General features: G+C 35.8%; 1 protein-coding gene across 5 annotated transcripts; it reads left to right on the top strand.

Annotated features, from left to right (window-relative positions):
• The first annotated feature begins 3,038 nt into the window (after positions 1-3,038).
• On the top strand, positions 3,039-10,887 carry LOC111392692 (UDP-N-acetylmuramoyl-L-alanyl-D-glutamate--2,6-diaminopimelate ligase MurE homolog, chloroplastic). Of its 5 annotated transcripts, none has more exons than XM_023018083.1 (6): positions 3,041-4,997; positions 7,500-7,616; positions 8,111-8,304; positions 8,471-8,616; positions 10,410-10,469; positions 10,572-10,613. In XM_023018083.1, exons 1-5 carry the CDS (start codon positions 3,134-3,136, stop codon positions 10,426-10,428), a joined length of 2,340 nt encoding a protein of 779 aa, XP_022873851.1. In that variant the 5' UTR covers positions 3,041-3,133; the 3' UTR covers positions 10,429-10,469; positions 10,572-10,613. The 5 variants fall into 5 exon arrangements, with proteins under 5 accessions (XP_022873853.1, XP_022873851.1, XP_022873849.1 ...); XM_023018081.1 differs by having other exon boundaries at positions 10,410-10,482; XM_023018084.1 differs by having other exon boundaries at positions 3,042-4,997; positions 8,129-8,304; positions 10,410-10,482.
• The last annotated feature ends 223 nt before the right edge of the window (positions 10,888-11,110 follow it).

The following is an 11,110-nucleotide window of genomic DNA, read 5'->3' as shown; positions in this document are numbered from 1 at the left end:
GTTAACAGCACCGTCTTTCGCGATTCTGGCCGGAAATCGTCGTTACCGACACCACAGGTCCAAAAATTACAAAAAATCACATTTTTCATCCCAGCATGCCCACAATCTAACACTACTCATGCTCATGATCTAATTAAACCGAATATTAATCTAATTAAACCTAATAAATCTAATATTATTCAATAAATTTTCAACTAAAACATGACTGTGCGAGAAAACTAACCGGTATTCTTTCCGGTGTAGATGCGTGGTCGTCGATGTAGATGCATGGTCGTCGATTTAGCTCACTACGATATTGGTGTGGTTGGCCGGTGGTTGATCGGACAATTTTCAGGCGACTGTGCGTCAATTTTCTTTTTTGATCGGTAGGTTAGAAAATTAATGTTCAAACAGTCACAGCTTGAAGGGTAAATTCGCCCTTTTAGTGTAAAGTTTTTTTTAAACTTAATTTCTTTTTTTTTTAATTCATTTAATAGGTCAAAGGCCAATGTCAAAATTTGCTACAGTCCAAAGTCCATTTTCGTGTATTTCCTCATAAATATACACATATTACATATTAATTATATTTTCAATCGTAACCTTTTGATTGTAATCAAATAATGTGTGAAACATATTAAGATAAAATAGTCACTCACGTGATACTTCAATAATTTCTTTCTCCTCATTTTTATTTTTGGAAAGAGTAAGATCAAGCTTTTTTAGTAACATATTATCCATTTCTACAACCCATGAATCTCTTGTCAAATCTGGAGAAAAGGAAAAAACATAGGAAGTACATATCCTCTAATTTAAATAACTTCTCATATTTTCAAAATTTACCTTAAATTACTCCTCACATAAAATATTTACATATTTGGTTGTAGGTGCTCAACAAAAATAAAATCAGGTGTCTATCCACTCTTTCCTGATTACAATAGCTATTTTTTCAACACTAAATTTTACAATTTTAACTTACATCTTGTTATTTAAGATGGACTAAATGTCAATCTTCAATTCTTCTATTAAAAATCGAAAACAAATCATGAATTTCTCACCAAATTTCACGATATTGCATATAGAATATATATATATTTTTACATCACATACAAAGTTTATCTTACAGACATGGAACTTCCATTAACAAACTTCCTAAGTCGTCTATACTCCAATATCTACCTTAAAATCTATATTAGGCCTGCACAACGTAAATAATAGAGTTATTCTAATAAAATTTTCATCGTGCCATATTGAGACAGAATGGAGGTGCCACATCGTTTCTTCAGAATCATTACTCCTCTACAAAACCATAATACTCGTCTGGTTAGTCACACAACAGTTTCTCCTCTCACATTTGAATAGATACATTCTTAATATCTCTTTTATACTTTTTAATGTATATGTATAGATGCTTCCCAGATCCTTTGTCAACGATTGGAGATACCAACTTGGTGATTGGAGACACCAACTTGGTGACACAGTACGAGTAATTGCATATGATGTTATAAATGTCACAATACAATTGGAAAGAGATAATGGAAGAATATATTTTGCCGATAGATGAGAACAATTTTTTGACCATCATAACTTACATGATGCTTATGTTTTGATATTTGAATATAATGGAAACTCCACATTCAATATGACCATATTTGACCATTCTGGATTAGAGGTCACATATGACTCTGATGTTCCCGAAGAATACAACGCTTCACATACAGATAACCCTGCATTTGAAATAACACTAACACCTCATCACAACAGCCATCGGGAAATTGTAAGTGTCATCTTTAATATCTCATTCTACATTCATCTCTTTCACATAAATTTGATTCAAAGATAATAATTTATTCATTCATGATTTTCCAGGATATACCAGGATAGTTCTCTAGATATCACCTACCAAGAGGTGTGCGAAGTGTTCAAATCCATGATTCTTTACATCACGATTGGGAGCTTGCCACAAATCTGCGACGCACGGAGAGATTACTTCTTTTTTTTCTTTTTTTTTTTACTGTGTAGTTTTACGTTATAACTTTTTTTTTCAATTTAAATTTCTCTTTAATTCTTTTCTCTTCAAATTTTTTACTTACAAGTAATACGTTGTAAAAAAAAATTCTATCGCATATTATCTCTATATCTTTTTTTAAAAATATAAAAGTGATATTTTTCTTATATCCCTACTATATATATCTATATCGGAGTGGGGGAGAAATGAAAATTGCGTGTTGCAGTAAATTTGGAAGTAGGGATACAATAAAGTAAAATATATATCAAGCAAACGACGTCGTTTCTGGCCCCCAAATTGAAAAAAAAAAATTACTACAATAAAGATGGATCAAGACACTGTTGCTTTCTACCGTACCCCCACATCCTCTTTTTTTATATAGTAGGGAAACAACCGTACCCCCACATCCTCTTTTTTTATATAGTAGGGAAACAATAACGACTTGTCAACTGAAACGACAACGTTTTACATTTCCGGGGTACGTCGTCGTCTTTATCTACTTCCAATGTTTCCGTGCACGGAGGCGTTTGCTCCGTGCACGGAGAGATTACTTTTTTTTTGGCTGTGTAGTTTTAGTTATAATTTTTTTTTCAATTTATAATTTTCTTTAATTCTTTTCTCTTCAAATTTTTTTGATTACCAAGTAATACGCTTTAAAAAAATTCTTCGCATATTATCTCTATCTCTCTTTTTTTTTTTTAAATATAAAAGTGATATTTTTCTTATATCCCTACTATATATATCTATATCGGAGTGGGGGAGAAATGAAAATTGCGTGTTGCAGTAAATTTGGAAGTAGGGATACAATAAAGTAAAATATATATCAAGCAAACGACGTCGTTTCTGGCCCCCAAATTGAAAAAAAAAAAAAAATTACTACAATAAAAATGGATCAAGACACTGTTGCTTTCTACAGTACTCCCACATCCTCTTTTTTTATATAGTAGGGAAACAATAACGACTTGTCAACTGAAACGACAACGTTTTACATTTCCGGCGTACGTCGTCGTCTTTATCTACTTCCAATCTTGCACTATCATTTCCTAAACCTCGCTATCCTTTTCCTCTGCAACTCTAAAACCCCCCCCGCCCCCACACACACGCACACACACACACTCTCTCTCTCTCTCTATACACTAACAGTAAATTATGCTTTTATCTGTTCTCTCACTACCACTTCCTCCGCCAGTTTCTCTCTCTCACAAACTCAAACTCGCCGCCTCACTCCCATTTCTACAGCACCACTACCTTTGCTTCAGACCCCCACTTCTCACCACCACCACCACCAGTGTCTCTGCCATCGGACCGGACGGAAAATTTTATCCAACCCCATCAGATGACGATCCTCCTGAAGCTCCGGAGGATTCCATGCACGGTGTCAACAAGTTCCAGCAAATTCATCGCCAAGCGTCCCGGGCCCGCAAGATTCAAGAAGAAGATTTCAAGAAAAACCAGCCCGTTTTCCTCAAAGCTCTCGAAGAAACTGAGGATAATCCTAATGCTCTTAACAATGACGATTCTGGGGACGATCTTTTTGGTGAAATAGACAAAGCCATTGCTTTAAAACGTCAAGAGTTTATCAAGAAGGGGCTGATTAAGCAGGGTCCTAATGGGAAGCCCAAGGCGGAGCTTGAAAAAATTGAGGAATTAGAGCCTGAAGAAGTGGTTGATTTGGACGAAATAAAAGAGCTTCAAGGGTTGACTGAGATTTCTGATGATGAAAACGAGAGTGAAATCGATGAAAGCTTCGAAAGGTCTGATTTAGAGGCTAGTGATGGTGAATTTTCAAGCAAGTTATCTTCTTTTGACATTGATTTTGATGAATTTGGTAAAACCAAGGCTAGAATTGTGGAACCCAAGTTTAAAATGAGCTTAGTAGAGCTTTTAGACGAGAGTAAAGTAGTCCCCATAGCAGTATATGGAAATTTAGAGGTTGAAATAAGCGGAATTTCGCATGATTCACGAGTTGTTGAGAGTGGTGATTTGTTTGTGTGTTGTGTTGGAATGAAAACTGATGGACATCTGTTTTTATCTGAGGCAGATAAGAGAGGGGCTGTTGCAGTTGTTGCTAGTAAGGAGGTTGATATAGAGGAGACGTTAGGGTGCAAGGCTTTAGTTATTGTAGAGGATACTAATGCAGTGCTTGCAGCATTGGCAGCTTCGTTTTATAGATATCCCTCCAATAGTATGTCAGTGATCGGTATATCGGGGACAAATGGGAAGACAACTACCTCATATTTGATCAAGAGTATGTATGAGGCGATGGGGTTGAGAACTGGGATGTTGAGTACTGTGGCATATTACATTCATGGGGATAACAAGTTGGAGTCACCTAACACGACCCCAGATTCTGTTTTAATTCAGAAGTTGATGGCAAAGATGGTGCATAATGGCACAGAGGCATTGGTTATGGAGGCTTCTTCTCATGGATTGGCATTAGGAAGGTGTGATGAGGTTGATTTTGATATTGCAGTTTTCTCAAATTTGACTAGGGATCATTTAGATTTTCACGGGACTGAGGAGGAGTATAGGGATGCCAAGGCCAAACTTTTTTCGAAGATGGTGGATCCAGAACGCCATCGCAAAGTTGTTAATATCGATGACGTCAATGCAGCTTTTTTTATTGCACAAGGGAGTCCTGATGTACCTGTTGTTACCTTTGCAATGGAGAACAAGAAGGCTGATGTTCATCCTTTGAAGTTCGAACTATCTCTATTCGAGACTCAGGTTTTGGTCAATACACCTCAAGGTATATTGGAAATTTCATCGGGCTTACTTGGGAGGCACAATATTTACAACATTTTGGCAGCTGTAGCCGTTGGAATTGCAGTCGGGGCCCCTTTGGAGGACATTGTCAGAGGAATTGAAGAGGTTGATGCAGTGCCAGGTAGGTGTGAACTGATAGATGAGGAACAGGCTTTTGGAGTAATCGTGGACTATGCTCATACGCCTGACGCATTGTCCAGACTTCTTGATTATGTGAGGGAACTTGGCCCAAGGAGGGTCATCACTGGTATGTGTTTTATAAGCTGTGCCCTTTCCTTTTATCAGTCCATATTCTACTTCTAAAAGGTCTTATGGACATGGTTGCTTTCTGTTCTTTTCTTTATTTTTGTTGCTGTGTCAAAAGTTAATATTTCCAAATTGAACTATATATAATTTTTACAGATTTTAAAAAAGCATTTTATCCACATTATTCACACTTGCTATTAGCTAATCTCGTGCCTCTGGATAGTTAATATACTAATAGTGTCCTTACTTTTGGAAAGAGAATTATATGCTGTTTGCTGTCTATCTGTCAACTCAACTATTAAGTCTCCATTTCTTGTAACCTACTATTCCCTATAAAAGTTTTGCAATGTTAGATATACTTACTTCTATGATATTGCTCTAATCTTTGTGACCTTGGCAGATAAGGAAGTAACGAGTACTGAAATAGCAGTGATGAATTGTTATATTAAAGTTTAAAAATCGATAAAGCATATTCATCAGTGAAAGTGCTTATGGGCATTTATAATAATATAATTAAGTCTAACAGGTGTTTGCTAAAAGGTGGTTATACAGTATCCTTTCTTTTGGAAGCGAAAGCCACATTTTATAGGGGTGGAGTTGGATATTAACCATACTAGTTTAGTCGAATAATAGAAAAAGTTGTTGTTGGAGGCTAGATATTGGATCCTACTCGTGAACTAAAGAATATGAAAACACTAATGAAGTAGGGAATATTATGCCTTACCTCTGGGACTGTCTTAACAGGGCAGAAGAAAGAAAGAAACGATGTGGGATAGGAAGTGCACATTACTTTTCATGCTATATTGCAAGATAACCAGTCTGCACTTTACAGGATTTACTGCATCTATCTGACTCAGTCATTTGTGCCATTAATTACTCTTCCGTTTTATGTTGACGTCAATCCTATAGTGGTTCTTATATTTGATCAATCTTGACCCAGGGATAAACTATTTTTGCTCTCTTCATGTGAACTGCCTAATTAGGTGAAATGATTTTTCATTATCTCAATCTTCATCTAACGCCGATGTTCCTAGAATGGATCTGTTGGTAGGTTGCCCAAAAGTGATTTACATGTTAGATCTGGAAGAAGGGTACCTCGAACAGGTGGTTGCTTGGACCATAAACTTGAGATATGAACACCACAAAATGGGACTACAAGCTATTCCATTTTTTTTTTTTTTTAAACATGATCAATATTTGTCGAGCAATTTTCAGGTAACCTTCGTGGAAATAGAGCTGAAAATGGTTCACACGATCTTTTATACAGATCAATGATGCGACTAGATATGCAATATTCCCTGCAACATCTAATTTAGCATGGAAAACACTGATAAGAAAATTGAATTACTATCAACATGAATATTTACAATATATAAAATCATGCAAATGAGAAGAATTGGTCGCGGTCTACACTATAGTGTCTATAGAATATAGAAAAGGATAGAATATAGAATTTTAAATAAATATTAAATATTATAGAACATAACCATTAATATTGCGATATAAAATTTCGATTTCTTTATCACAATTCTAATAGCTCAGTTCGATTTCGTTGGGACCGAATCAAACTAAGTACCAATGAGAATCTTAAAAATGGAACCATTGGTTCCATATCTAGCTAGAAATCAAACCGGAAACGAACCAAACGGTTCCTGTTTAGTCTTGTCCATTCATGTCCGATTCTTTATATTGAAGAAATTATGAAAATAAAATATGGAATCACTTGTGAAATTGAAAACAGACAAAAATAGAGTATAAAATTTTATATTATTTATATAATTATTTAGGTGTAGATTTGAATTACCCATACAATATTCCAATTTGGCTTGAGAAAGAAGAATCAAAGAAGAGGAATGGAAAGAATCAAAGAAATCGAAGCAGAGAATGAAACTGAAAATGTGCCCAATGAGAGAACGAGGGCGTTATATTTTACCAAAAAACTCGAAAAAAAAAGAAACCAGCACCGAGAACCGAACCAAAATCAGCCGGTTGTCCGTGAAATGTCCCAAAACCAATTTGTTCCTTAGAGGAACCGGAGCTGAACTGGTCAGTTCTATCCAGTTCAGGGAAAAATGCCCATCTCTGCAAATGATCTGAGGCTTATCTAGATTTTTTATCATCAGGTTGAATTGAATACAAAATCTTTTGCGGAAGGGAACTTTTAAAGATTTTGAAAATATACTGCATCACTGGCAGAGGATAGTGGCTGCTGAAATTGCGAACTTGAGATTTGCATGCATAAGATAAATTTTTGAATTTACATTTCCAGATTGCTGCACACTTGGAAGTTTTTGCAAAATAGATTGTTTATCTAAAGCTGTTTTCCTTCTGGCTGTATTTTTGGATTCCTTTCTCGCTATTTGGAATATTTCTATTCTGAGCGTGACATTAGACTAACACAAACTTAGGACCATTGTGGTTGCTAATTCTCATATATTAGCTTAAGGTTTTGTGGAGAAATAACTATGGCGTCTCTGACTTGATTCTTATGTGCCTTCTGAAGTTTTTGGTTGTGCTGGAGAGAGTGACAGAGGGAAGAGGCCCATGATGACAAAAATCGCAACTGATAAAAGTGACATCACAATCTTGACATCAGACAACCCAAAAAATGAAGATCCTTGTAAGTATTTTAAGATATGTTCTGCTGATGTTACTGAATCCAGTAACATATTTCTGTTAAAGCTGTAGACATTCTCAACTAAGGTTTGATTTTGTTTGATATCTTTTATAATCTGATAAATGATGGCACCATAAATATTATTCTAGATATGTACCACACACTTATCCGAAAATTTAAGAAAAATAGAAATCACTTGACAACATTACTTGTATTGGACTGGTACTGCATTCTATCTCACCAAAAATTTAAAAATAAATGTGGACTATTTTATTCACAAGGAGGCAGTTCAATAACCTCAAGTTTTTTGGTTGTTATTTATTTATTTATTTATTTTTATTTTTTTCGGTATAAAGATATCATATATTTATTGTCTTTCTCCTTGCCCTCTTCTTGTCTCTACTGCAAGTACAAGGATGTGTTTCTTGTGCATGTTTAAAAACTGAAATTAGTGTTTTCTCCTTTGAATGCTGACAAAGTATATTACTGATCCCCAGTCGTTTCATTTTCACTAGTGGACATATTGGATGATATGTTAGCCGGTGTAGGATGGACAATGCAGGATTATTTGAAACATGGAGAGAATGATTACTATCCACCTCTCTCTAATGGGCATAGGCTTTTTCTGCATGATATAAGACGAGTTGCTGTACGATGTGCTGTTGCTATGGGTGAGGAAGGCGATATGGTTGTAAGTTCCCATTGACCATAATGTTTTTCTCATATATGGTTGTAAGTTCCCATTGACCATAATGTTTTTCTCATATTTATTCAAACATTTTAGAAAGTCGTGATAATTATATGATAAAAATCTTGTCACTGCAAGCCTCTGTCATTTACTTTAATGGTTGCCTCAGGTGGTTGCTGGTAAAGGCCATGAAACATATCAAATAGAAGGTGACAAGAAGGAGTTCTTTGATGATCGGGAGGAATGCCGAGAAGCACTGCAGTATGTCGACGAGCTTCACCAAGCTGGGATTGATACGAGTGAATTTCCATGGCGGTATATTGTTCTAATGTTCATTTATCTATTTGCATATCCCTTTTCTTTCGTTGTTTGTTTTATGAATATCAATCTTCTGAAATGAAATAATAATTCTAATGAGACATATGAAACTGTGATATTCATAGTGCATGCTTAGGGACACACAACTCGACATGGCTGGACAATATGATTAACTTCATTTTTTTTTTCTTTAATTAATACGATCGAATGCTAGCCAACCCTTTCTGCCAAACATGACCTTAGGAGGGTCAAGAAATGTGAAGAATATTGATGAACGGAAAGAAAGACAAAACAGTTTTATTTAGGGAAAATTGGAGCCAAGGTACCAAACCTTTTGCTTATTAGCAGACTTTGTCCAAACTTTTCATTTGTGCCACCCATAGTACCAAACCTTTCAAAAATTCTCACTTGAAGTCCAAATAGACGATTTTCGTTAATTTGATTGTTAGTTGACCATAAGTCCATGGTCTGACGAAATGTTGACTAATGTGTTAAGAGGGTAAATTTATGTTTTTTATATAAATTAAAAAATTCAATAATAAATAATAATAAAGGATAAAAACAAACAATCCGCCTACCCACCCAAACCATTTCTTCTTTGGCTTAAAATCATCGCCATCGCACCCAGGTTGCTGATTGCCACCACCATCCGGGCCGCCGACCAATGTCACCACCTAGGCCAACTGCCACCATCGTCTTCCCTTTACCAATACCATGGCTGAAGCTCTCAATGACTCCTCCAAATCAAACACCCTAAATTGTGATTAGAGAACTTTATTTTCAATTTCTTTCTATGATTTACTCTGCTTTTTTTTTTCTCAGTTACAAGTTGTCATATTTGTGTTTTAGATTTGAATTTCGAAACTAATTTTGAAATCAGATTTGTTTTTGAGATTTTGCCATTGTTGTGGTGTAAGTCGTAGTAATATTGAATGAAGGTGTTGATGATGAGGAAAGGTGATGGCGAAGGTGGCAGTTAGATGGTGATGGTGACGTGAAGGTTCGATTGGGATAAAAATTATTGTGGGTGCATCTAACTGAAATCAGCGTGAGATTTTGAGTTTTGATTTCGAAATCAACATGAGATGTTGGTGATTCAATTGGAGAATGTGGCGAAAATGGACCTAAAATCAGAGAATATTGACTCTTGATTCCAAAACCAGTTAAAGGTTTGGGCAATTCAGCTAGAAGGTAGTGAAAATGGGTTTAGAATCGGAGAGTTTCTAGACTGTAAGAATTTTCAATGGTGTTTTTTCTATTTTTTCCCCCTTTTCGAGAGCTTCTGTAACCAGATGGATGGTGGCGGTGTTTGGGAAGTGGGTGGGTTTTGGCTTTTTCTTTTAGGGTTCGGGTGGGGTGGGTATGTGTGGGGTGAGTGGAGAAGATGAAGTGAATTTTTTATTTTAATTGTTTTATTATAGAAAATATAAATTTACCATTTTAACCTTTTAAAATTAGTCAAAATTTGGTTAAATCGTTGACTTTTGGTCAACTAACAGATGACCTAATAGTTTCCGTTAAGTTGGACTTCAAATGAGAATTTTTGAAAGGTTTGGTACCATGGGTTGCACAAATGAAAGGTTTGGACAAAGTTTACTAATAAGCGAAAGGTTTGGTACCTCGGTTGCAATTTTCCCATTTATTTATTGTAGTTACATAACTAGATTTTAAAATATCTGCTCTAGTTATTTCTTGTGACAGCATGCACTCGGGAAGTAGCATGAAACGAGATAATCTATGCTGAATATTGATTTTTCTTATTATAATGCTTGCCTATTGTGTTGCTGTAGGTTGCCGGAAAGTCATTAATGTAATTCTAGGAAGTAGTTAGCGAAGGCTGAAGATGGAAGGTATCTTTTGGTGGTACGTAAATTTTCACTTAACATTTCTTTGTTGCTTCTTTTAGTACATGAGATTCTCAGTTGCGAAATTTGCTTAATCTATTTTTGCAGGTAAAACATACGGCATGTGTGTCGTGGGGTGGGGTGGGGTGGGGTGGGTTGGGTTGGGCTGGACTGGACAAAAAGAAAAGTTCAATCTTGTCTGTTGTATGTTGTACAGTTGAGTCCTGTTCAGTTTTGGTACCGAACATGTCAATTTTGTAAGAAAGATGTCTTTTTTGTATAATGTAAATCGGGTTTGGCACTTATAGGTTATTCTTCCGAAGTTCATCTCGTTCTCAATGATATGTTGTAGTTCTATAAATCAACACAGGTTTTACAAGGTCATAAATAAATTGATTTCGGCCTAAGGTCGCTGGGATTCTGACTCCGAATCGATCATCTGAAATTATAATCAAATTGCTCTTTGGAAGATACATCTCTCCTTATGTGCTATTGTTATGAATGTGTGTAATGGATTCTGTTGTGTGAGCCTGCACTAGATTTAAGCCTTGAAATGCAGTGGACGAGCCGTTGGACTCATTTTTGCGGAGGCTCCTAAGCAGCAACTGATACGAGAGTTGACAAAAATCTGAAGTATGTGACAAAAT

Source organism: Olea europaea, unplaced genomic scaffold (genome assembly GCF_002742605.1).
Source record: "Olea europaea var. sylvestris unplaced genomic scaffold, O_europaea_v1 scaffold963, whole genome shotgun sequence".
Lineage (NCBI taxonomy): Eukaryota > Viridiplantae > Streptophyta > Magnoliopsida > Lamiales > Oleaceae > Olea > Olea europaea.
The sequence above is the reverse complement of the archived record's forward strand: the minus strand, read 5'-3'. Positions and strand labels throughout refer to the sequence as shown.

Excerpts from the sequence above, each read along its gene's own strand:
- LOC111392692 (XM_023018082.1), top strand. The coding sequence starts at position 3,134 with ATGCTTTTATCTGTTCTCTCACTACCACTTCCTCCGCCAGTTTCTCTC. Across the intron at positions 4,998-7,499 it reads CCCAAGGAGGGTCATCACTG|TTTTTGGTTGTGCTGGAGAG; the intron begins GTATGTGTTTTA and ends TGCCTTCTGAAG. Across the intron at positions 8,305-8,470 it reads GTGAGGAAGGCGATATGGTT|GTGGTTGCTGGTAAAGGCCA; the intron begins GTAAGTTCCCAT and ends TGGTTGCCTCAG.